Here is a 27,691-nt window from a genome sequence, read left to right as displayed (position 1 = left end):
TGATAAATTTTCAAAGTGCTCATGTTTGGTTGACCATCCACTTTCCTAGAAAAGTTATGTATAATTCCTATTATGCCCTTAATAAAAATTAGTTCTTTAATACCTCTTTAATGCTTCTTTAATGTTGAAGGGTCTTTTTGCCCATGTTTCTCATGGGAAAGACTTTCCCATGAAATATGGGAATCATATTCCCATGGGAATACAACTTTACCATCTCTCTCCTTTGAAAACTCCAACCAAACAAGAGGCATTTCATTACTTTTCTGTTGACCATACTTTCCCCCCTCCTTTTCCTGCGAACCAAACGAGCCCCAAAAGTTTCGGAAAACGCGAGAGCATCAATTAAACCCAAGTCAGCCTGCAGCTGGAAGCGAGTCGCGTACGGCTTCCCAACGACTCCCAGCCCACCGCAATAATTGGCGACTACAGAAAATATCTTCGCCGAGTGCGCTTGGAAGGAAAATGGCCAACTTTGATTCAATCCGATCCCCAAAAAAATTTATTATTAATTATTCATAAATATATATATATATATATATATATATATATATATATATATATATATATTATAAACTATGCAAGCCGAGGGTACAGAATATCGGTTAAATCGTGGACCAAATCCGACTTTGTCAATTCGATTTAGAACGAATTTTTCAATATTTGATCTAGTTTCGATTTAAAATTTTTTTAAACTAAAAAAATAATTTTGTTTCGATTTAAATTTTAAAAAATTTAGCTTAAACTAAACTGAACCATATATATGCATGAGGCAGGCATATGCATCCGCTGGGCTTGTTCTCTCTAGCAAGGAGATTCTTTTAAAATAAGTAATTTTCATGTAAATAGTCGATATAGGACTAAATGAAACTCGTGTTCTCCATCTCTTTTACACCATGTCCTTTTGATCGAATATCAACCACCAATAATCACCAAATTTGATAACCTGAATTGAGTGGTGGCCTTACTACCCTACTCTCGACATCTCTTCTTCTTTTGATACACGATAAATCTAAATTTGTTGGCCGTTTAGATATTTTGGTTTCCTCTAGATGGCGGGAAGTGAAGGTTCCTAAGTTGTTTGAAGTAGTCATGAACTTTCATCAAAGAAATCAAAATACAAATTGAATGCTTTGGTGGTCTATTTCAAAATGAAGCGGGAATGAATACATGAATTTGTTTTTTTTCAAAATAGCTCATAAACTATTTTTCTCTCCATGCTTCTTTCTACTGTCCTCTAAGTGTTTATAAGAATTCCAACTAGAACTCTTTACCAAGATCTTGAAGCTACAGTTACTTATTGCTCAAGCTGATAGCCCAAATTGAACCAAAATTTTTGGATCGGTTCGACCAGTTTTCTCATGAGGCCGATTCGATTTCGATTTTGATTTTAGAAAACAGATTTAAGTTAGTTTGGTTTTGAAAGTATTACTAAATCGTTCCGACCCGAACCACTTACCCACCTTTGCGATGTACATCAACATGCATAGTGCCCGAAAGTGAAAATATCTCCTAATTTTTTGACTAATATATATATATACGCGCGTACATTTTTATTTGATTAAATGGCTCAAGAGCTCAATAAAACGTGTGGCAATGCTGCTTATTCTGCTAGGGACAGGCTTTAGATTCAAATTCAAATAATGATATTACCACCATGTTTCTTGAAAGAACAAAAAAAAACAACTTATAAGTTGTTAAATATGAGCTGCCACATCATTTTTCATATTATCGAGCTGAGTGCATGAACTAGAATCTAAGCCAGACTTGTTTTCAAAAGAAAAGGCAGCACTGCAGCTAAAGATATCTAATACAACCACAACAAGGAAACATATAATACAGTTCCCAATCATGGAGTAATTTGTTGATTTGAGGAGATATTGGTAGCTCCAAATACGTTAACGAAACCATGTAAGCATGCAAAAGAGAAAAAAAATTAAAAACAAAACTAAAGTGACTCCTCTTCAAGTTTGGGTCATACTTAAATCTTAAAAAAGTATCAATTAGCTACCAAAAACTTTAAATTCATTGCTATGTGACTTACCTGCGTACTCCGTTGCAAAACGTTATCATGTGATACATATGATGACTAAACTTTTATAAAATTTCAGAGCTACTCTTCTTATTAACATAAGAAAGAGCTCTATTTAGGCGCAAAATGAAACGAAACGCTTTGATATCTATGCAAGCAGATGAATGACAAAAGATCGAGTGCTTTAAGATTTGTGTAGGCAAATGGATGATAAATGATGGATTGTTTTGAGATTATTACATGCGAACGAGTGCTTCGAGATTTGTACAAGCATATGAAGAATAAGGATTCGAATAATAAGGATGGAGCATTTTGTGATTTGTGCAAGCAGTTTGATAACGGAAAATGGAGTGCTTTGATATCCGTGCTATTGGATGAATGATGGAGAATGGAGCACTTGAAGCTCCATGCAAGTGGACAAACATTGAAGAATGGAGCACTTTGTTATCTATACAGGTGGACAAATGATAAAGAATATAGCACTTTGAGATATGTGTAGGCGGACGAATGACAAACAACAGACGTTTTGAGATCTATATAAGCAAATGAATAATAGAGGATGAAGTGCTTTGAGATTCGTACATATGGATGAACGATAGAGGATGGAGCGCATTGAGATTATGTAGGCAAACAAATAATAGAGGATGAAGTGCTTTGATATTTATACATTTGGATGGAGGACAAAGGATGGAGCGCTTTGAGATCTATGCAAGCGGATGGATGATAGAAAATTGAACGCTTTAATATCAATGCATGTGGATGGATGATAGAGAATGAAGTGCTTTGAGATTTGTACATATAGATGAAGGATAGAGCATAAGTGTTTCTATATAGGCGAATAGAGGAGAGAAGATGGAATGCTTTGATATCTATGCATGAAGCACTTTAAGACCTATACAGGTGGATAAATGACTCAGGATAGAGTACTTAAAGATCTATGCAAGAAGATGGAAGATAGAGGATGGAGTACATTGAAATTTGTGCAAGCGAATGAATAATAGAAGGAATGTTTTGAGGTTTGTGAAGGTGGATGAATGATACACGATGGAGCGCCTTAAAATCTATGTAAGCAAAGGATGAGATGCTTTGAGATATGTGTTGGTGGATGATAAATATGGAGCGCTTTGAGATCTGCACAGATAAATATATAATACAGGATAGAGCGCCTTAAGATCATATAAAAGTCACAATCGCGCCTCATCGAATCAAAGCAACCCACCCAAGCATCAATGGGAGAGAAGTAGGAAGTTGAAAATTTCAAGTGCGACAAGCAAATGTGAAATTGTTGTTAAATTAATGACAAGACACTATCTATTACATACGGGCAGACATCATCAATTGTCGGTCATTCCGAGTTTCCGACCAGAGGGTAATGAACGAAAACGGCAACCGGACCGGTTGTCTGCAGTTGAACAGGAAAGCTAATAAACTATGGGGGGATTCCACGTGACTCTTCTTTCCTTGTTGACTCTTTTGGTTCAATCTCGGCTCCTTGCAAAGAACATACAAGGCAGACATCTAATAAAAATAGGACTTAGGGGTGGAAAGTTACTCTAACCCATCAGGTTTGAATTCTAACAGGGCTGATTTTGCATGCCTGCAATGGATTCAAAATGGATACGGATAATAATAAATTTTGCTCCAAACCCGATCTAAAATAATAGTATTTCTACAATAACTAGGTTAGGTCAATATATAATTAGTGTCCTAAATTGATATGGAAACCTGATCTAAAATAATAGTATTCCTACAATAACTAGGTTAGGCCAATATATAATTAGTGTCCTAAATTGATATGGACTTCATCTTTAAAAACTTGTAAACTCAATACATACTCAACAAATCATTATCTGGGCTTCAAGTTTACTAAGTCAAATATTTTTGAACTTGTCTCACCCTCCCTTCCACACCCGTCCCCAAGGGCATCAACCTCTACAAACACCAATCAAGTCAAAGCGATGCTTGAGCTTATCAATTGGAAGTGGTCAACATCTCAGTTAGATTCTCCGCATTCTAATATGAGGAAGGTTCCTCACACTCCACTCTTAGCTACTGTAAGAGCATGATCAAACATGTTTGCATATCATGAAGGTGGTCCAATTTATCTCCTCTTCCTACCAGTAGTAATATTGTTTTGTTGCTGTTATTGTAACGCATCATCCTGTATAAAATTCTGTATATTTATCTCATTGGAATAAATTGGAGAGTTTTATAATACTATCCCTGGAGCTTAAACATCAAGCTCCATCTATTTACTGACATTAAAGTCTATACATGCATTGTAAATAGATTCTTTCTTTTGGTTTAACATAGCTGACTAATCAAAAGTAATGTCTCTACTAATAATAATTTTGGGTAACTTGAAAGCATATGTACACTAGAGTCTATAACCCTTTATCCTATGTACATAATCTAAGAATATGTATCTTCTTGCCTTCAATTCAAGTTTACCATCATCACATGAACATATGCGGAAGAACCAAATATTCTCAAATCAGAATAATTAACAAAGTTACTAAACCATACCTCATGCGAAATCTTGCACTCAATTGTAGTTGATGGAGATCGATTTAACAGGTACCATGTTGTATTAACTGCTTCATCCTAATAAAGTTTGCCGAATTCAGCATTTGAGAATATAAAGTGAGCGCTCTACATGAGTGTCCTATTTATTTGTTCTGTAACTCTATTATGCTATAGTGTTCCTCATATAGTGTGATGATTTACTACGCTTTCATTTTTGTAGAACTCATCAAATCCACTTGAATAGGTACAACTCATTATCGATTCATAATATTTTAATCTTCATTCTTACCTGATTATCAACTAAAGCTTTCCACTATTTGATTTTGACAAACACTTCATTCTTGTGTTTCATAAAATACACCTAGATCTTTTTAGAATAATCATCAATGAACATCAGAAAATAACAATGTCCACTCATTGATACAACTGGAGAGGGATACTAGAGATGTAAATGGATGTAATTCTACATGCTCTTGAACTATGAATATCAATACTAAACCTTGCCTTGCATTACTTGCCAAATACACAACGCAAAAGTCCACTTTTTCCATCTTTATACTATCAAGCTAGCTTTTCTTAGACAGAATTATCATCCCTTTCTCACTCATAGATCTTAAATGCATACGCCATAATTGAGTAGCATCCATATCTGACAATCGTGATGATGAAGAAACTACTGCAGCACCCATTATTATTTTACCCAGAAAGTGATACAAGCCATTAACCAACTTTCCTTTCATCCCTACAAGGGCTCTCCTAGACATTTTCAGCAAACTATTCTCACCGGTGTACTTGTACCCTTGAGAATCTAGAGCACCCAAGAAAATCAAATTCTTTTTCAATTTCAAAATATGCCAAGTTTCTAAGGTTCTCAAAGTGCCATCATACATCTTAATGCGAATTGTTTTAACACCAACAACAACAATGGCTTTATGGTCTTCCAACAGAATCTTTTTGTTCTTCTAATTTAACAGGTAGAAAACTAATCTCTATTAGGATTTATGTAAAAGGAACAATTGGAATCAAGAATCCACCCTCTTCGGGACACTGACTGACAAAACCTCATTGCCAGTATCATCGAAATTTTCCTATGTTACACTAATATTAGCTTCAGAGATGAGCTCTCTTTCCACCTTTTCTTTTCTCTTTGGACAAAGTCTTATAATATACCCTTTCTTGTGACAATGAAAATAATTGATGTTTCTATGTTTTGACTTTGATCAATGCTTACCCTTACTGCTAGAACCTTTTTTCTAGCTCCCACCTCTAGCAATCAAGCCTTCTTGATTTTCCTCATAACTCCCAAACACCTTTTTTTTTTTTTAACTCTTTAGACTGCAAAGCATCTTTTATATCACTAACTAAAAGAAATTCTCTACCATACAACATGGTATCAACAAATTTTTCATAAGAGAATGGTAGTGAGCACAATAAAATAAGGATCCGATCTTCATCGTCAATTAAAACACCAATATTTCTTAAATCTAAAATAGCTTTATTAAATTTATATCTATATGATCTTTCGTAGGCATATCTTCTTTCATGCATAGGTGGTAGAGGCAATGCTTTAAATATAATATGTTTTTGAGTCATTTAGTCATGTATTTATTCTCCAATTTTAATCATAGTCTAGCCACTATCTTCTTTTCAACGACTTCTTTGAGTATCTTTTCCGCCAAACATAATTGAATTATAATGTGTGCCTTTGCCAACAACTTCTCATTATCTCAATCGAGCATGCTATCCAATAATTTTTTCTTGCCTTTTAATACTTTCTATAGCCTTTATCATACAAAACAAGTTAGTATCTTAATATGTCAAATGCCGAAATTATTCACACCGTTGAACTTTTCAATTTCAAATTTTGCAATTGTCTGAATTGAAAAAACAAAACCTTTGATATCACTTGGTTCGTTGGTAAAAAAAATAATAAAATAAAAAGAATAAAAGAACCTACCACGGCGGTAGGCAGGACACTCGCCGTAAGTTGTTTTAAGCATCTTTCCGATTCACGTGAATGTGATGGTAAGTGCCTTGCTTTTGATATCGCGCGGCTGGTCGGTCGTCCCGGTTTTTTGTTTTCTTTTCTTTTTTGTACGCCTTTTTTTTCAATCTTCTTGGGTCGTCAAAGACCCACCCTTCCATGAAGAGGCAGACACAATGGACACAATAAGAAATATTTGCTGGCCCTAGGATGAATCTGATCTCTTTTTTTTGTGTGTGTGTAATAGCAGCAGTACCTGATCCACTAGATAATTTCTCGTCCAGACTGAGCAAGCTGCTACCATGTGAAATCTCTGTTCTATAGCCTGCTCTCGAGGCTTTTAATCATCGACATACCATCCATCCCTAAGTCCATGAGTTGGAAAAATTATAGCATGCATTGTGTGCACCAGTATAGCCTTGCACCCCATCAATACTATGAGTCAATCATCAAGACAAACGCAGGATGATGAAACACACGCTAACACATCTTGGTAGTTGGTGGCATGCACCAACATAGACGTGCATACGGTACACCTAATAATTTTTTTTCTATAAATGGCATCGACCAGTGTTAAAAAAGGTTTAGAATTTTCTCAAATAATGACTGATATTTTAAAATCAAAAATATCAAAATCTTAACCGATATAATAAACTTTTACATTAATAATTAATTCAAAACATGGAATCTGAACTTTATTAGTCAAAATATTAAATAAAGAATTTTCAATTAGAAAATACTTGCCCATACAAACCAGTAATTATATATGGATTTATTTGTTTATATCAGTTGTGAAAAAGGGACCTGTAGTCCTTATTTGTCTTATTAAGGAGAGAGAAGGGGGGATGGCGAGGTTTCCCTGAGATTTTAATCGAGATAAAAGCATGCCCTTCCCCTAGCTAACTTCTACACCATAAGCTTCTTGGTTTTGGTAAATGAACTAACCACGTCTCCTTTCCATAGGTTTCAGATATGTGGTGATGCCATCTCTACTAAATGGATCATTTTGAAACTAGAGCTAAATTTGCTCAAATTCTCTCCAAACCAAATATTTATTTGATTAAGTTTTGATTGTCATCCTATCTTTTATTTATTTATTTATTTGATGAAAATGGACGGTGAGGAGGCAGAGCCTCCATTAGTCACCAGATTTTATTAACAGAAGAACAATTAATTTGGGTTGGTTGATGAGAATGTTATTAGAATATTTTCATCAACCATCCGATATTGGGATAGAGCTTACATCGTTGTACATGTGATGAGCTTCACTCATAGACTAGTAGAGCGTGTTGATCTTACGGAGACATATGGGTTGGCTCCGCGCGCCAGTGAGAATGAGTACTTGTTTGCTGCTTCAAGATGCATCTTGGGAGCCTATAAATGCAGGATTCCTGGATTTAGAGATCGGTGGGCATTTCAGGTGATGAGCATGCACGTCTTTCGATGCTACTAAAGTGAGAGGAGAGTGAAAAGAACTCTATAGTCTACACATTCCCTCCCTATTATTAACCACTGTGACTTCTACCGGGGGAAAAAAAGCCACTCGTACTTCCAAGTTCTCTTTTTCCTCCTCTCTTGATATAAAAAGATGACCATATAGCACAAACTGAAAAATTCTCCAGCTTTTAGTTTAAAAAATGATAAACTGAAAAACACCATACGTGAGCTTACACAAAATTCAACCCCTCATCTCAATAAGAAAAAGTGGATGCTTTAGTTCACTTAAAAAAATAAATCAATTCTTTAGCCCTCGTCTATGTGTTTACTTCTGCACAGGCTAGAAGGTTTTAAGATCAGTTAGTACATGCGCAGAAAGAAACCAATCAGCAGGCTAGACTGGCATTTCAAATGCTGAAATAGGGCTTCAATCAGAGCATTTCAAATCCTGATGGCATCGAGGGCACCCAAATCTTTCTTAAATTTAAATGTTTTATCATATATTTTAGCACAATAGCCTAATTGAAGTAGTCCATTTTTATCCTTACAATGCATGGTTTAGAGAGCAATAAATATATGATTTTTGATTTTCAGACATTTTTAGCAGTATAAATTATGATCAATGACGAGCATCTTTGATTTAGATGCCTTATTATTGATTTTCGAGCCAAAATATACTCTCCTCACTGAAGGAGCCAAGTCCATCTTATATATCATCACTCCCTATGCCGTACGTTTAGGTTAGCTACCTAGGCTAGTTAGTCAGGCACACATATTGCTTCATAATCTTACAAGTTACAGAGGTGTTCAAAATAATTCTTCCCTTGGCCCAGCAAATTCGTACTCCAAGGAAAGGAAAATGCTTTCGGGATGAGGAAGTTATCCTAACTTGAAAATGTTGATATAAAGAATATTCTACAATCACTCAATACTTCCAAGCATAATGGAAGTCCACTGTAAACTAGCCTGTGACTTCCAAAGATGGACAGGTTATAAAACCTTTGATAGAGTAAGCCTAGAGCTACTGGATTTCCTTCTCCACATCCCATCTGCAGCGACGTTATATTCGCTATGAACTTCTTCATCTGTGTGCTGATTTTCTAATGATCTTTCACTAATAACAGCCATAGGTAGTCTATCAGGATCAAGAAGCCCAATGTTTTGAGGATGATTTTTTTCATAAATTCATTCTTTCTCAAAACATCTTTGCTACCGCACGTACCTTTGGACCTCTATCCTTTAGAAGGATTTGGTGAACTTTATCTGAACACTAATTATCCACTATGGCTGTTAAAAATGACAGTCATGAAAATCTCATCCAATCACATATAAGGCTGAAGGCCTGGAAATTCATTTTTCTTGTTGGGAGTAGGAGCAAACTCTTTTCTCCAGAACTTTATCTTCTCTAAATGATTAACTTGCTGATGACATGAGTCATGTTTTTTCTCGAATACATGTTCGCACACATATACTAATAAACCTAAATATGATAACCTAAAAGAAGTTAGTGTACAACATTATCTGTAACCACAGTTTACTCATACAACCTGAATTGTAACATCCATTTATTTGATCATCTTAGTGTCCTCAATTTGGCAATCTCTTAACATGATTCTCATACGTGGGAAAAAAAGTATCTACCTAATTTTTAATGTTAATCATTCAAATATTTTTTTACGTACTATCTTGTTCTTGCTAATAGCTTTTCAATAACAGTTACTCAACTAGTACCTGCAGTGGGAAAGCTTCAGAGGACAAAAAAGAACAAAACCTCCCCAAAGTATCACTCAAAGAGACCAAAATATAAAATCCAACCAGACAAACAACAAAGGAGAAAATAAATCAAGGTCTAAAACAGAGATACACAAGAAAATAAAATATATTTGTCGGCTAATAAAAAAAAAATGCTCCAAGTTCAATAGATAAAAATCAACATACTAGAAGTTCCATTCAATAGATAAAAATCAACATACTAGAAGTTCTACCATCTCAACTCAATCAAATAACTAAGGAATAGAGTAGCTACAGGCAAACTAAAGTATAGGAACCAATTGGTAAATGAAAGTCCACGAGTCAATTCAAGAAGATCAAATAATTATTCAAGACCTACCCCCTCACCTATCCAACAAATGTTAATTCTCAATTAGCTTGCTTCAAGCCATAAGTCTCCTAAAGCTTCCCTTAATTTTGCTTCTATAATAAAAAATTTTGGTTTCAAGACCAGCTTTAATGCCTTCAAGAACTTCTAATATTTTGGCAACTCTGAATCAAAAGACCCTAGCAAAGTAGCAGGGAAATCTGGTGGTGGGGTTGATGTCAGCACTACAGGACTGGCATGGGAAGTTGAAGGCCCAGTCTCAGCACATCCTATGACCAACGGTGGTAGAGGAGAAGGCAAGGCAATTGGAGGCTGAGAATCTAAGGGACCCTGGCTGAGCCTCACAAGATTGCATTGTGTTGTGTGGGTTACCGACTGCAGTGACACAAAAAATTGGGCATCACCGTGCATGGAGACATGCCTCTGTTGGCACATGGTGGACCATATGGCATGTAGGCTTATTCATTACTATGGTTCAAACAGTAAGGTAGCACTTAGACTTCCCATTCTAAGCTATCGAATTCTATTGGGCCCTTGGTATCTTCATGAACTATAGAATGAGATGATGATTCAATTGCTTGGTCCTTGATACAACTCCACCACCATTTGTATTCTTTTCTCTGCTTTTCAAGTTAACTTTGCAGATAACCCATGTATCAAGTTGTCAAAAGAGGTGAGTTAGGACTGATTTATGATGTGAGCTATATCTATCAGATGTTAGATGTGATTATTTGGATGATTCATGGGATGTGTTGCTTGATTCTTCTCAAGCAATGCAAATAAAACCTAGTTTGGAGTTGTTGGTTCTACATGCCCCAACAACTGTGAAGCAACAATATAATTTCCTTCGGAAAATCACTTCTTTGCCCAAAAGGTAATTATAGAATATGAAGTTTAAATACTTTTGTTGAAAAATATATTACTATTACAATAATCAAGGATTTTACTAGAGACTAGGAAACTTGATGGGCTTGAAAGAATTTTGAGAGTCAATTTGCACTAAAGGGTACTAAGTTTTACCTCAGTCTTACATTGGTCCTTGAATTGAAATCTACGATTTTTGAACTTAAGATTTGATTACGGCCCTATATGGTTATTAGGGTTTTATTTGTTTATTTGATTTTTTGGGATAGTTTTTGGGATGAAAGTGATGAAGCCAGGAAATTGCTGTAAATGAAATGAAAAGACTAAAATTAGCTCAAACAGAATTTTGATAAATTTGTTTTATCATTCTCTACTTTTAGTAGGTATGTTAAAACTAGTGAAACTTTAAAAGGATTTCATAGATATTGTTGAAGAAAAAACAAATCAATTATTGATGAACGGACTTGCTGTTGCTGTTTTTCTAATGCCTTTTATTTGGCCTTTGAAATTACATACAGGCATGTTGTTAATTTACATATGCTACGAACTGAGAATATGGTGAAATTAACACCTTGTTTATGGCAGCTTGTGCAACATTATCATGGGATCACCAAGGAATTGCACCATTTTCATGATAGACTAATAGTTTGGTGCCTTCCCATCTTTCAGAAACAGAGTAGAGAATTAGAGGGGAAAAAAGGATGGTCAACGTTCCTTGAACCAGCTTCCTCAACTTTTGTACGTTAAACTTGGACTCAACTGTATACTAGGCCATGTGTTTTAACTTGGTATGAAAATGTAATGGTAAAACATTTATGTTCGAAGGCAAAAGGAAAGATAGCTTTCGCCATAACCCCATTATTTACCTGGGCAATATTTTCTGAAAAGGACTCTATCGTATTTTGCCAAATTACCATCTTCACAGGATTCATGATTATCTTCTACCATCTCCATGATGATTCTCGTTTCCTGTCATTGCAAATTGGCTTGCAAAATCAAGCAGGCTAGCATTAGAAGCAATGCCCTTTCATATTCAAGCATAACTTTGAGTCTCTATTATCATACTTGTGTTGAGAAAACTATAAGAAGATCTGTACTACTTCTACTCCACCTTGTTGCTCCTCTTGAAGATTTGCAAAAAGTAATCATTTGTATGAAAATGAAAGCAACTCATGATATGATATTCCATTGCCTTCTAAAATTTCTCTTTCTATGTCTAAATCTTATCTATTTCTTGTTTTTGTATAAAATTTTAGCTGTTTCTCCTACTTTTGGCTTAGATGACCACTAGAGTAAAATAATTTCAGATTAACGTGTAATAACACAAGCAGTGTTTGGACTAATTGAAGTGCTAAATTTAAAAACAATTTAAATTAGCCAACAACAATCTTGGTCTTGCCAAACACCATTCAGCCAATTCCCTCAGGTATACATCTACCACTATTTTTTCGGTTCGATCAATGAGTAGATTATTCATTGATGCCTTAAATATGCCTTAAATAGTCGCAAAGTTTTTAGATTCATTAAAGCTGAAACCGCAATGAACTTTTGAGGTTTAACAATTTCAAACTTAGAGAAGTCCTTTTGAGTTTCAACTGGCCGGTTACTGTAGAGCACGAAAATGAAAAAGGTTAGTGAAGGTTGTTGTGGAAGCTTGTAACAGCCCATTCATTTGGCTTGTAAAAAGGTTACTTAACTGTTGTCATAGCAAGTAACTAGTCTGAAGTGAAAGAAAGATGTACTGGTATCTTTTGATGAAGCAGCCATCTTTTATAATAGTCATCTAGTAGCCACCAATATCCGACCTTAGAGGTGCATGGATGAGTAACTAGGATCTCACATATGGTTTACCAGACCTTCAAAGATCTATCATCTACGTAATTAGTATACTATTACTTCATGTACAAGTAAATATACAAAAGATATTAAGGTAAATGAAGGTAGTCAATACACTCATATTTGGAGGTCATAGCATTGCACCTCATTCACTGTACGAAAGCATATATACCAGTTGAACTGACTAATCAGACATCTAAAATGCACGATGTTGATAAACTAAGAGAAACATTACACTCTTGCATTTTTAGGGCTTTTTAAGAAGCCAATCCAACAGTGATTGTCAGAATCTACTAGAAATGTCACCTAGTTTAAGAATGCAAGAATTTCATGACCACAAAGTCATGATATGTGAATCCAAGCTATCCTATTCAACTGGTTAGTTACTTGAAATATACATTGCCAAGATTTCATCCTCTCTTTCTTCCTTTGTTTTCTTTCTATCATCATTTTGGTTCAAAACATAATTTATAGTTTACTGGAAAATAAGAATTTTGATGAATTTGTTAATTTTAAGTGTTTCCTAGGTGTGGAAAACCATACTGATTTTGTTTCCCCTAGAATTGAGGAAGTGCTTGGCAAGACTTTCCTGTGTCATATAGAACAGCATTTTTCTTGTTTGCTTTCATATATGTAGTTGGATTTTGTTTTCCTAATTTTTCAGGGTATTTGGATTGGAATGCTGTGTACATTGGTAGCATGAGTACTGATTGTTCTGTTCATCACCATCAAAACTAATTGGGATAGTCGGGCAAGAGAATCATCTCCTTAATATTCAGTGAAGGAATAATTTTTAGTTTGGTTTATGTAATTTAGCAATTGAAGCTGCTGATAGAAAGAAAAACTTTGCCACTAGTATGAGAAAAGAAGTATTCTTGCACCGGCTACTATGATGTTTTTACAAATTAATACATTTCAGTACCTAATCTTAAGCTAAGGCTCATGCAGGTGAAATATTTTCTTTACTAATTGTGTTGACATACTTATAGATTTGTTAGTAATTAGCACATAAAATTCTAAGTTGTGGGAGTGAGAATAGTTTGCCTTTCACAGGTAGAGAAAGCAAAAGCATGATTATCCAAGTTGATGTTACCATCTACAGGAAGAATTAAATGGAGCCAACACACATTGATATTATGATGAGCATGTATTCAAGTGTCAGCACCAACCACCCCCCCACCCCCCCACCCCCCCCAACAACAAGAAGTTGCAGAGAGAAATGCACACTCTTTTGCTCTATTTTTCATTCATATTTTAAGCTTATATATGATTTGATACTACCCGCATGTGAATGTCGATGCTATAATAGTACAAAATTGATATATATTCCATAGATTGGATTAGCCGGAGTAAGCATTTTCACCTCACTCCTGTCCTCGTGGCTTTCTAAATAACATTAAAAGTAACTTGTTCCAGGTTCTTTTATAAAATGATTTGTAAGCCGAAAATGGCCTAACAGCTCTATAGGGACACTCTCCTTCCATAGGAGGGCATCGCCCCAACTAAGTTCTTGGGTAACCTCTGTATAAAAATAAGCAATAGGTTGGTGCACCCTGCTCTCCAAATCACTGTACTAGCTTATCCCTTAAAGTTCTAAATCAGAAAACAAAGAGAGCTGCCATACTTCCAGATTAGCGAGATGGTGTACAACAGGTGGGTTAATCTAAGTAACTCTCTGCTCATTCCCAATATAAGGACTACTCATCCAAGTCCAATTTATCAGGTTTTATTTAATAAGTTGTGGGATGTGTGGGTGCTAAGTATATCTATTTTTCCAAACCTAATGGCCCCATCTACTACATTTTTGTCGATCCCATTCTTATGAACACAAAACATTTTCTATCCCCCCCCCTCTTTCTTACCAAACCACCAAAGAATTCTCACATTTTCTTGTCACAAGGATAATATATAGCAGTAAGAATAAGGTAAAATGCATGATATATACAGCATTTGTAGCAAGCGAACAAGTATTACCTTAAAGAGCTTCAAGCTGGGCTATCAGACATGGATGCTAGCTCTTGCAAGGCTATAGGTTTGCAGAGTTGCACGTGAGATTCAGAAGATGGTGACCGTGACCATGACCAGTTGGCAAGCAAAGAGTTAACCGACTCGGTGGTGCTGTAGAGGTCCCACCATACATGACTACTGGGCTCCGTGCATGCCATCTCCTGGGCCAAGCACCCTATCATCCCCCCAAACCGACCCACCCCACAGCATGCATCCCTTACATTTTTGAAACCTGATCGAGTTGCATATATTTGTCAAGGTTAGAAACTTTAGCCCAAAAAAAGAGAGAGCATAAATCATGATAATACATAATTCACCACAATTTGACTATCCCAGCTGCCAAACCACATTGGTTGCAATGCACTCGTTATTGGTGGTGGGGATTAAGACAAAAGATTTCTAAGCCGTCAAGTTGCCATAGTCATTGCTCATACATAGACCGTACATAGGTGGTTTTTAAAGAGGTATGCAGCACCATGAAGTCTTAACAGTTATGGTTCAGAAAGCCAGAATTTTTGGTTTTAGCTTTTACTGATTAATTCTCATCAAAATAAGATGCTGAAGAAGAAGCCCTCTCATGTTGCTTAATGCCTATTTAATAAAAGAATTGTAAATCATTAGAGCAAGGGGGGAAAGTTATAAACTACAGCAAGTTCAGATGGAAATGAGACCTTTTCATCATTCCATAACTGTTTTTCGTTTTCGTTTTTCTCCCTGGGTCTGTTCATCATCTAAAAGAAGGCTATCAAGACTGCATGACAAAGTTGCATGCTTTCAAATCAAGCTCAAGAGATGCAGAGGAAAGAAAAAGGTTGAGCGACATACAAAGATTCAAAACATACTAGAAGTCGTCATTTGAATAGTCATTGATCTTAAAAAGACTCAAGATTATGGTTTCTAACACCCTTCTTGCCTGGCATTTCCTTCTCTCCTCATCCACACAAGTGCCTTGGTTTATTTTCCTACATTATATGCCAATTTAATATCATAACCAGACGATTATGCAAACCATCAAATGGTAGTATATTATAGGGCAAAATAACACCACCGAACTTACTATTACTGGAGCTCATTAAAGCAATACAGAAGAACATTAGTAACATGGCTAATGGCTTAAACTTAAAAGAGGATTTAGAGGATGACGCAAAGGGAGTGGCGCCGAAAAGAGCCAAAAGTGGGTACCATAGATCAGTGGGTTGGCGATGATCTCCATCATCCCGCCATATACATCACAGAACACGATCTCGGCGCCGGCCAGCTCCGAATTCAGAGTCAGAAGCCGCGCGGAGAGATTCGCGTTGTACTCCGCGACGATCTCGTTCACCTCCTCGACGCAATCCCGTCCGTCCAAGCCGTACATCCCCTCCCACACGATCCGCGGCGCGCATCCTAGCGGCCCCACCCCCATCACCGCCACCCTCCTCACATCCGCGTCGTAAAGATCCTACACCATCCGATCGACATCACCTCAAATCACAGCCATCCATCAGATGTACAACATAAAAGAGCGAGGGACAGAGGGGATTGTTGCCTTGATGGCCTGGATGAGCCGGGAGATGAGGAGGCGGGCGAATCCGCGCCGTCCGTACTTGGGGGCAAGGCGGTCGGATTCGGAGCCGCGGGAGAAGAGGGCGGCGTAGTCGTCCTTGCCGAAGGAGAGGAGGAAGAGGGCGGAGGAGGCGGCGCGGCGGGCGGCGGAGGCGCCGAGCTCGAGCTGGAGGACCTGGAGGGTCTCGAACACATGGCGGACCTGCTGGCTGAGGCTCTGGAAGATGAAACGGTCGTATCCGGCCCGCCAGCCGGCGAGGACGCCGGAGAGGATCGTCGCCGGGGTCGAACCGAAGTTGACGCCGCGCATCATCGCCGCCGCCGTCCCGTTCAGGCCGTAGAACGGCGGGACTGGCGGCAGCCCCATCCGCTCCGCTGCAACACCCGGATCGGAAAGCTTCGAATCAGTCCCATTTCTTGGGGAAAAGAAAACGCTAATTTCTCGCGATGAGATCAAATCTTGGGGGTTCTCCATCAAGAAAGCTTGGAAAGGAGTAAATTAAAGAAGGATCGGGGTACCGATGAGATCGGGGAGGAGACGGTGGTGGGAGCCGTTGCAGAAGGTGGAGGAGAAGTTGAGAGGTAGGAGGGGGTAGAAGAAGGTGTTGTCGCCACAATTGACGGAGGAGTCGCCCAGCACGAAGAGGGCGGTCGCCGGAGATGCGGCATCCGCCGCCGCCACCTCGGCCGCCGCCGCGGCTCCCGGAGTTTCTCTGGGAAAGATTCTACCGAAGAAAACCAGAACGAAGACCAGAGCAAGAAGAAGAAGCTTTCGTCCCATCCCTCGCGCGCACTCTCTCTCTCTCTCTCTCTCTCTATCGATTTTTAATTTTTTTTTTTGGAGGGAAATGTTCTTTGAAACGGGGGACGATTGGATCGTGGAAATTTACGAATTCTAGCCGTCAAATTGCGTGTCTGGAGGTCTTTAAAAGAATTCCGGTATGATTCTTGGTCCCGTAGTCATATTAGCCTGATTACGTTGTGAATGGAGATTTGATCGGATCAAACACTTATCACGAGATGACAAACTAATTCACCATCAACACAATAATATCATACAGTATTGAGTCAAGCAAGTGTTAAATTAGTTTTATGCGGACCCAAGCAAATTCATATTTTAGTTGCCAAATAAACTCTCTTTCCAATAAAAAAAAATAAAGGGTGGCGCGTGCCGAGTTATCATAAGCACTTTTTACCCATCTTTGTAGGATTTGTATCCGAAGTATTAGCAATGAAAATATAAATTATTATTTGACATATTCCCTATTCATTCAGCTAAATATCATTATTTTTAAATTCAATTTTTAAAATATGTGTATGGATATGGATCAGGGCCTTCATACATAAGTCTCCATGTGATTGACCACATAAGTTGTTATCTACTCTGCACCATCGTTAGCTTATCTATAAATATATGTTACCTCATACAAAAGTAACATTGCCTCTATTATGTAACAATTCTGGGATAGAACGTAGTCTGTAGCAGATTTACTTGGCAACCGCCTAACCATTGTTAATCAGTGCCTCATAATAATATGAGAAATTTTCAGACATTTTGTGGCACACACTAACCCTCTCATGCTGCACTCAACTCAACTATGGAAAGTACCGTTTCAAAAAATTTGACATAATTTGCTGCTGCCAGTGCAACATTAGCATTTCTGATTATGAAGCTAGCGCACCAAAATCACCTCTATTTTAAACATTGGCATGAAGAAAATAAGAAGATGGTGGCTCCTAGAGAAATAAATCATTTAAAAAAGCATATAGTATGCAGGATAAAAGCCATAGTTTTTTCTTGCTATCAAACATCCTTCGGGCCAGCCGCATGGATGTACTCCTAGGCTAGGATGGATGTTTTCATGAGGATCATTTTGTAGCTTAAAAAAATACTTTGGAAAATGAGAACGTTCTTGGCCAACCAAATTTGTAAGCAATGTATGACATCAAAATAGCCTCATAACTTTGGTTACCTCTAAAAGATTTCCTTTTAATATTCTAAAGAAAATCATCAATAGAGAAAGTTGGAATGGTAACTATGATAGGGGGTCTATCCCAAGATATGGGTCATCAATTCGCAGTCCAGAATAAGATGAGAGAGAGATTTTTTAACATTATTGCACAAATCACAGTGATTCAAAGTATGATAGGCGGTCTATCCCCAGATTTCAGAATATAGGAGTCGACTCCATACTATTTTTCACACAAATGTAGCAATTTTGGGTTATAACCAGTCTTTCATATCCAGCCAAAATTTCGTACTGCTGGCGCTCGTGGCAGAAATTGATTGCACTGTCTTCATCTGATATTGGGTGCCGACTAAAAGAAGAAAAATTATTGCTCCTTGATGAATTCCGCCGGCCACCGTAAAGTTTTTTTTTTTTTTTTGCTTAGGCGGATTTTCCATTAAGTGGGTATACAAATGCATCTAATAAAATCAAAATATACTAGCTCGCGACAGTGGCAGCTTTCTTTCTCTCCTAACCAAATGATATACCTTGAGTGGTGAGCTACGTAGGCAGCCACTCAGTTGATCGCCCCATTGATTTCTTTCTCTAAATATATGTTTGGTCTTGAAGGCCACCTCATTCTTCATCATCATTCCTATATTTCAGATTAGGAGATGATCGGTGCTCCCATTACTTGGCCCCCTTTAAATTTATCCGATAACTATGGTCGAATTATTCTTCAAAATAATCGAACTAGTCTATAACACTATTTACATGTATCGAAGGACAGCGCAAGCAGCCCGCACCCCAGGCGGGTGTCTCAAACAACACCTAAAAGTCTTTCGCCGTAAGATGGTGCAGAGAGCTCGTATATGAATGGAACGGGCGACCGTGCAATGGTAAAGAACGATAAAATAACCGCAATTCCGCCACATGACCGATGTCGGCCGAAATTTCTCCAGCCGTAGCAAGCAAAGGTAAATCCTCCCGGTCTATTGTGGCCAGACCCGCCCCCGGTCTCTCCAGGCAGCCGGGCGTCCACGGAGGGGGTCCAAGAAACCAGTCCATAGCAACGGTCCGCCAGCGGCTGCTGCTCTCTTCTCCCGTTCTTTTCCCCGATGGGGAAAGGTGCGCTTCCCCGCCTGCTTGACCCTCGACGTCGGAAGCTCTCAAATAATTGACGTAAAACATTCGTTGTTGGTTCCGACGGTCTATTGGGTCGCTCTCCGCTTCCCAGAATTTGGTTTGCGAGGTTTTGTTTCTCTCCGTCAATTCTTTTGACCCCCCCCCCCCCCCCCCCCCCCCCCCCCCCCCCCCCTTTTTTTTTCTGCAATCATTTCATGGTAGGTTGTGTCCGATTTCCTATTTATGTTGTGGTTTTGATTAGTAATGTGAACAGAAACGATCGAATTCCGTGGGCCTGACGTCAATTGTGCTTCTTTTGTGGTTATTTGGTGCTTTTTTGGGGTTATCCGGGATTTACGAAGGCTTGTATTTACTAATTTCTTCAATTTTTTTTGCTATTTGATCTTCGCTTAAAGCAATCGATTAGGAAAAGAAAGAACGGAACTATTGGGAATAACCATAGTAAAGCGGATAGATTAATCATATATTATGTGAGTATTTGATCCTGACTTTGTCATTTGAAGCAGGGGATGAATCTAATAGTACATTCATTAGATTTAGGACATGTTTTTCTTATAAAGGTAGTGTATAAATTGATAGTTATTTGTTGGAACTAAAAGTGATGGAGCATATAATTTTCCACTTTAGACATGGGAATATTTTAACTGACGACAGTAAGAACACTACTCTCCTCCAGACCTCCAAATCCCTCATCAAGCCCATCCACATCAATAGCTCCAAAAGTTACTTGGAGAGTTACATTTTTTTGGTCATGTTGCTTTCGAAAAATTATGAGGACAGAATTATGGTTATGGTTGATGAGGTACTTGGAACTGTTTGACATGTTTTGTTTGTATAAATGTATGACGTGGATGACTATTCACAAGGCATGGGATTGATGGAAATTTGTTTAGTGAGAAGGGAGTGATTGGATATTATGTACTCTTTTAGTGCCTTGTTGAGAAAGGTTCTAAGTTTGATCAAAATATGATATATGCTGCTTGGTTGACATTGATGCGACCATGTACAGTACTCACTATACCAATTCGAGTCTTATGCATTTATTATCGCTCCAAGGTATGTATCATGGATGTCCTCTTACTTGTTATTTCCTTACAATTTTGTAACTCAGTTTTGGATACCTTTATATTTGGAAATGTACTAGCTATGAAGATCATTGATTTTTTCAACGGTTCAACCACTTGGGAATTTTGGCTTAGCTAAGATGTTATACACATATAGAATGGACCTGAGGGTGTATGAAGTATGAAGTTGATGTCTTGCATGTTTACATAGTGTTTACTTTTTATGTAGCAGCTGTGATAAGGAGTCAAGTAGGCTGGCATAATGGCTGCAAGAACTGTCAGAAAACAGCTCAATTGTGGTGATATTGATGAAAGGAAAAATGAAAGTATGGACAAATCAGAATCGGATGCCCTAAGACAACCTCTTCTGGCAGAACACGATAATGACGAGAGCTACATTGAGGGGGTATATTGTTTCTGCTGAATTAAAAACACTGATTTTTACTTAGATTTAATTTCTCATTATTGTCCTGTTACGCTTGCTGTGTTGTTCATAGGGAGATAGCTGCAGAGGCCAGCAAGACTTCTGGGATGACAAGAAGCAGGAGTGCCTCCAATGGGCATATCACGTGTCACACTTCATTGCTCAATCGGCAAGGAGGATTGGTAATTATCATAAAGCATACCTCTTCATATTTAGTCTATATTTAGCATTTTATATGATCACTTCTGCTGGTATCCACCTGATACATTGACATAGCTATTTGTTTATGCTAGATGAAATTGTTTCATGTATATACTTGGAACAACCCAAAAGAATAACAAGTCATAGTTCATTATTTCACTGGGACTTCCATGATCCAAACTTTTCTTTTTGACATTTGTTCTGTTATTTGTGTGTATTGTGCACTATGAAAATTTCAAATATGACAATTTCTGCTTGTAGGTGTTAAGAATGAGATCTAAAGTTAAATGTCTGACTGGTATTGACTACATATGGAACTGACGTAATTGTTACTAATGCGAATATAATGAATACTCTGATGTGATAACCTAATAGGCGATATGACTTACATTTTAGAGCTATAAAGTTTAACAACATGATGATTGCAGGGGGGGAAGATTGGTAACTTTTCTTTTTGATATATTTGTTCTGTTATTTGCAAGGTTCGCCGTACTGGTACCGGACCGCGTACCGGTGCCACACAGCATAGTGTCGGTACGGTATGGTACGCAATTTTTTTTTTTGACGTACCGAGGGTCGGTATGTTGTCCGTACTGATACCGGTACCAAACTGGTATGATATGGTACATCCGGTACCGTTCGATTCGGTACAGTACGGCATACCATGGTTATTTGTGTGTATTGTGCACTATGCAAATTTCAAATATGACAATTTCTGCTTGTAGGTGTTAAGAATGACATCTAAAGTTAAATGTCTGTCTGGTATTGACTACATATGGAACTGATGTAATTGTTACTAATGCAAATATAATGAATACTCTGATGTGATAACCTGATAGGTGATATGACTTACATTTTAGAACAATAAAGTTTAATAACATGATGATAGCAGGGGGGAAGGTTGGAAGCTCAAAGAATTGTAGAAACACAAGGACTACATCTAATTATTGGTGGTCAAGAGTACATTTCATTGGATGTGATATCATCTATACCTTTTGATTAGTCTCTTGTTAGCCTCTGTTTTAGCTAATATTTTCTGGAATCTCATAGTCAATCTTTACTTCTGTTCATATTGGAGAAGTGGTTTGCACTAGATTGCAGTTACACCATGCAACTTTAAATTATTGACGGGCGGCTCATATTATTTGCAGAAATATGAGTTGGTTTTGCCGTTGTCTTAATTGAAGGACATCCTAAACAGTAATACATATCAGACACATCTTAAGTAAAAAATACGTGTAGAGTTTTATGGTACACAATGTTGTTGTAAACTGAAATTTTCACCGACTATATCTTAAGCAAGACAAAACTCAAAAACCTAAGAAAATTTTATCTTGACAAGAGTCCCATAGTAGAACATTTGCATGTGTCTTTTATTGTACTCCCAGGTATGTGTTGGCCATGACGTTTCATCTACCTGCCTGCTGTGGAATTTCAAATGATATGATCTTTTGTATAATCCATTAAAAATGAATCTTGGACTTGTCGGTCATTCATAGCCAGCGATAACTAATGATCAGTTTTTTCTATGTATGGCAACATGTCGGATATCAGAGGAAGCAAGTTTAACTCTGATTTATAAGTAAATAGATTTGCAAGCTCTGCATTGAATTGAGAAGTGTGAGCTGTATATTTCATGTCATGGAACTTTCTTAAGTTGTGATCATGTGATATTTAAGAACATGAACTCTCGAATATTATGAGTGCATTTATTATTTTATGCCGAGTTGGATTTTGCAGTACCTATGCCCATTGAATTTGTCATGGGTCTTACTTTTGTCTTGATGTGATAACTCCTATTTTGCTTCAATTACTTATGCTGGGACTAGCATTTATTAGCTCACATTTTAATTGGTTTCCTGTACTTTTTAGTAATCTCAAAGAATGGAGAGGATTCATCCCCTATTTTATCATAAGCAAGGAGAGATTTTGCTACTCCTTTCTCATTGAATTTGTAATTAGATATTTCTGACTTGAAGGATCTCTTTCTTTAAGCTACTCTTTTAACATTCGCTTTCAATTTATACACTGTAAATGATGTTGATAACCCTTTTTGCTTTTGTAGCAAATATCTTCATTGGATTTGGATCATTCTTACGGAGGCTTTTCTGTCATTCTTCAATCAGTCAAAATAGGCACAATGAGAAAAATGTTCCTATATATCTTAGTCCTTTACAGGTAGAACTTATGAGTTGTCTGTAGTCGCTTTTTTGTTTTAATAAATTTCTATGCTCAGTGACCAATGCCACCAAGTATCTCTGAATCGGTTTTCAGTTTACCCAAGCTCAAAGTGTCGTTCTTTATGGAGTCTTCCGTTGTCATTTTCTGTTGGAAAATGTGCATATTACTTTGTGTTAGTGTAACTGATGATATCAGAAGTATGGCACTGAATTGTTTGCTTTTTGTACTTACTCAATGTTAACAGTAGATATTTTTAAGTAGAATAATTCAATGACAATAATTATCCAATGCTATGAATATTCTAAAGTTATTATGGTCAGTCAAGGGGTACCATTGCTTAGCCGTTGACAGGTATGCTGAAGATTTTACATGCTCATATCCCTGCCTCAAAAAGTGACAAATAAGACAGCCCTTATCCACTGTATATCTATGTCATCGGTGGTGTATTTAATGCGGCTCTCCCCTAGTTATCATTGTTAGAAAAATTTCTTCAATTCTTCTTACAAGAGAGACATGCTATGGCTATTGCTTTTATGTTGTTATTAGAATCTTTTGGGCAACATCATGTATATTCAGTTTTTGATGGCTAGATTTATGGTTATGGTAGTTTATCTTTTTTGTGCATGATTGGAGGATGATTGCTTTTCGGTCATAAAAACAAATTTTGTATACCTCAAATTCAAGCAATATGATCCACTCCCTATACAATCAGAAATGTAATGGCTATTCTTCCAATATGCTACGGTAATAGATAGAAATTGATCCATGTTATCTTTTACTTTCCTTTCAACAAATAAAGAGAGTTAGTTTCTCTTTAACTTAATATATGTGTAATGAACCAAATATTACATGATTTCCATTTTTTGGTTTTCTTTTCTTATCTTTTTTCTTTTTCTGTATTCCAGTTTTTTCCCCTACTCTTCAAAACCTTATACAGCCAAGACCGTACCTTGTTGTGGAGGAAAAAATTTTAGTATGTGGAAAAAAAATAAAGCTCATCATGTTTCCCCAGTTTATTTTACTCTGTTCTCAATAAAACATTGGAGAATAGGTTTGTAGTCAATTCCTTTTCCTTTCTCCACTCAGCTCTACATTTAAACATCCTTGGCCTTTTTGGGTTTTCTATTAGCTTGCTGGGCCCACTGACTAATAGAGGTATGCCTTTTTTCTCATTCAAGTTTCTTTTGGTGTTGACTATATCATCTTTTTGTAGCACACATTCCTTAAGTTAAGAATACTTTGTTTGACAAAATAAAAATGTATCTTTTCAACCTAAAAGTTCCAGCCTGGAAATTTTTCTTATGTGCACTTGAGTTTAATAGTGCACATTTCTTTTAACTAATGGACCGGCACTTACTTAGCTAGGAAAATGGAATTGTACCTTTGTTGCTGAACGTTTCAGCTTTGTTTTTTTTTTTGAATTTAGAAATGGTGCTTAATTTCCCTTTTTTTATTGTTTAAATATTGGTATATGGTGCTTTAATGGGGGAGTTACCACACAATATGTTATTTATGAAGTTTATTTTTCTTCAATATTCTGCTGTTTTCATGATTGTGTTGATATGATGCTATTTTTTATTTGTTGCATAGAATGACTTCTTTACAATTTGAATTTTAAAATGTGATAATATATTTTATCATATTGCTTGCTGTTCTGATGATATTTTTTTGTACTTTCTGATCTTGTAGGAAGAAAGATTAAAAAATTTAAGGCAGAGGTTCGAGATCCCATTTGATATTTCCCGAGTAGATCATCAGGTACTCCCCCTTTCTAGACTCAATGATGATGCACTTCATCAAGTTGCTTGCGAATATCTCTTTCCAATTGCAAATAGGATATATTGGTTAACTTTAATTACTCTTACTGGCGACTGCCAGAATCAATCTGAAACGGAATGCATTTAAGTTGGCATTGTTATTTTATTGCAGGATGCCCTGAAACAGCTTTGGCGGTTGGCTTATCCTAATCGCGAAATTCCTCCTCTTAAATCAGATTTATGGAAGGAGATGGGCTGGCAGGGTTCTGACCCATCAACAGATGTCAGGTGTGTATCACTTAGTGCACAAGGAATGACAATCTTCTGCTGGGATCAATGGACATTGCTTGTTTAATATAATTTTTGTCAACTATTTGCTTTTAGGGGCGGTGGATTTATATCACTGGAGAACCTAATCTATTTTGCGAAAAACTACCCGGTAACTCCTTTTCCTTGTTGATGACTTAATATGAATCAATCAGGTTCCCACCAAGGGGAATATGACAAGCCATACACCAGGAATCCTGAAAATTCAGTATTTTCTTATGCAGGATTCGTTCCATAAACTGCTACACAAACAAAACGGAACAAGAGCTGTATGGGAGTATCCATTTGCTATAGCTGGAATCAATATATCCTTTACGCTGGTACAAATGCTGGAGCTGCAGTCAGGTAATTGTAAAACAAACTGTAAACTGGCAGATATGCCAAGATGATTGGCACTGATGCAGTCTGGCCTCTCTGACAGACAAACTAACTTCCAGAGTTGGAGCTCGCTTTCTGGAACTGCTTGGAGAAGATGAGATGGCATTTGATAATCTTTACTGTGTCGCCTTTCAGATGTTGGATGCACAGTGGCTGGCAAGACGAGCTACTTACATGGAATTTAATGTAAATACCCACAATCTTGTGTTTGATTTTTATGGTTCTTATTTTTGTTTCCTTGGATCATGCTTTCCCAATCTTCATTCTTTGCATTTTTTTTAATTCCAGGAGGTTCTGAAGTCCACAAGAACACAATTAGAGCAAGAGATTGTGCTGGAGCATATCTCCAGCATTCAAGACTTGCCTGCATACAAAATATTAAGTAGGTAGAGTTTTCATCTTTGGAAACTGTTATTGGTTCTTTATATTTTCTGGTGATCTTGTATTTGTAAAATTGATTGATGTTGTATTTACATAAATATACCATACATCAACAACAATTGCCTAATGACTTACTTTTCTCCCTCTCTGTGTATATTGACAACAGATAAAGGATCTTAACTTTGAATCTCTATGAGCTTCAATAAAAAAAGGGAAGAATCTCCCAGTTGGATCCACATATAAAAAAAGAAGAAGAATATTTTGAATGTTGAGTAGAAGAATCATATGTTTTGAGGCATTATTAAACAAACTTGGCTTTGGTTGATAACAGGAGAAATGAAATTCAGCTATGGATGGCCATACCTGTGGTAGAGCTATGAATAGGTTAGTTTTAGGCAAAGCAAGAACAGATTCATTCTACAATTGGTTAAGCACTTTGGGCCCGCATCTCTGGTCCAGATTTTCTTCATGTCTCTCCTTTTCTTTTCTTCTTGCTGATGGCTATATTTTTTTTTGTTGGTTTAGATCGTCAATTTTTCAACACGGCTAATATTATAAGCAGGCTTAAGTTTCAAAGCCAAAAAACAAACCTCAAATTCAAGTTCAGATTCATATAGATCAAACCATGCTCCTTCTGATTCTAAATCCTAACCTACATTTTCATCAGAATTGTGTCTGAGAGAGAAAGATATTCTTGATTTCATTACATGAAAGATTGATTTAGGTTCACTTTTCAGTATTATGTTTTCAAGGGACCCACACAATTAGAAGCATTGAAATTCTTCCTCTTTCAACAGTGCCTGGGGATTCCTACGGATCTTATTTCTGTTAATGTCCTTTATGTTCACCACTATTTGGATAAATTATATGCATTAAACACAAATAATATGTTGAAATCAATTTGAAGTGTATTCTGATCCAAATCCAACAGCATCTAGCCTATATCAAAGCCAGTAGGGTGTCTATTTCGTAACATGATCGAAGCTCATAAATATTCTACAAGGATCAAAAAACTCAACAGTTAATGATTCTATACGATTCTTAAGTAGTTGGGATTTTTTTAATTTAGGTGCCAGAACCACATCATAAGATTTCTTTAATTAATTAAGCAACTTCTGTTACTAATTTACTATCATATTTTGCCAAAACCATTGATAGTTCCATCTTAAATGGGTTAAGGTTTGCGCATTTATGTTTTGAAATTTATTATATAAAAAATTCTTTAGAAATGCAAGCCAATGAAGCTAATAGGACTAATAATTTATATTATTTCATATTTTTTGTTTTGTAATTGCATTAGGTGCATTCAAGTTCTGAAAGTTTTGAGAACTCTACTTTCATAAGCATACACAAGAATCTACCTCCTCTCCTGTTATTGGTCTGTCGACTAGTAGTTGCAAAAAATTCGAAATCTTTGAAACCAACAGCCATACGTCCATTAATGATAAAATGTTTATTCTCATGCAACACAACCACATCCATGGTCTTGGTAAATTTGCCATTAACTTTATTTTATTTTTAAATATGTATTGAGATTCCGATGCTCTTCCTATA

At 36.9% G+C, this 27,691-nt stretch overlaps 2 protein-coding genes across 3 annotated transcripts; one reads left to right on the top strand and one right to left on the bottom strand.

Annotated features, from left to right (window-relative positions):
* Positions 1–11,494: 11,494 nt before the first annotated feature.
* Positions 11,495–17,804, bottom strand: LOC103709067 (GDSL esterase/lipase At1g71250-like). Its single transcript, XM_026805384.4, has 5 exons — positions 16,849–17,804; positions 16,313–16,704; positions 15,964–16,225; positions 14,749–15,013; positions 11,495–11,924 (listed from the first exon to the last, which is right to left on the bottom strand). The coding sequence occupies exons 1-4, from the start codon at positions 17,108–17,110 to the stop codon at positions 14,760–14,762; spliced, it is 1,170 nt and encodes a 389-aa protein (XP_026661185.3). The 5' UTR covers positions 17,111–17,804; the 3' UTR covers positions 11,495–11,924; positions 14,749–14,759.
* Positions 17,805–19,182: 1,378 nt separating this feature from the next.
* On the top strand, positions 19,183–26,280 carry LOC103709066 (uncharacterized). Of its 2 annotated transcripts, none has more exons than XM_039124823.3 (10): positions 19,183–19,530; positions 20,721–20,894; positions 20,986–21,094; positions 23,179–23,291; positions 24,984–25,052; positions 25,224–25,339; positions 25,436–25,490; positions 25,603–25,723; positions 25,800–25,942; positions 26,045–26,280. In XM_039124823.3, the coding sequence occupies exons 2-10, from the start codon at positions 20,751–20,753 to the stop codon at positions 26,144–26,146; spliced, it is 972 nt and encodes a 323-aa protein (XP_038980751.2). In that variant the 5' UTR covers positions 19,183–19,530; positions 20,721–20,750; the 3' UTR covers positions 26,147–26,280. The 2 variants fall into 2 exon arrangements, with proteins under 2 accessions (XP_038980751.2, XP_038980752.2); XM_039124824.3 differs by having other exon boundaries at positions 19,218–19,530; positions 25,816–25,942.
* Positions 26,281–27,691: the final 1,411 nt, after the last annotated feature.

This window comes from Phoenix dactylifera, chromosome 8, assembly GCF_051530095.1.
Source record: "Phoenix dactylifera cultivar Ajwa chromosome 8, Ajwa_hap1_PhDact_Kaust_v1.1, whole genome shotgun sequence".
NCBI lineage: Eukaryota > Viridiplantae > Streptophyta > Magnoliopsida > Arecales > Arecaceae > Phoenix > Phoenix dactylifera.
The sequence above is the reverse complement of the archived record's forward strand: the minus strand, read 5'-3'. Positions and strand labels throughout refer to the sequence as shown.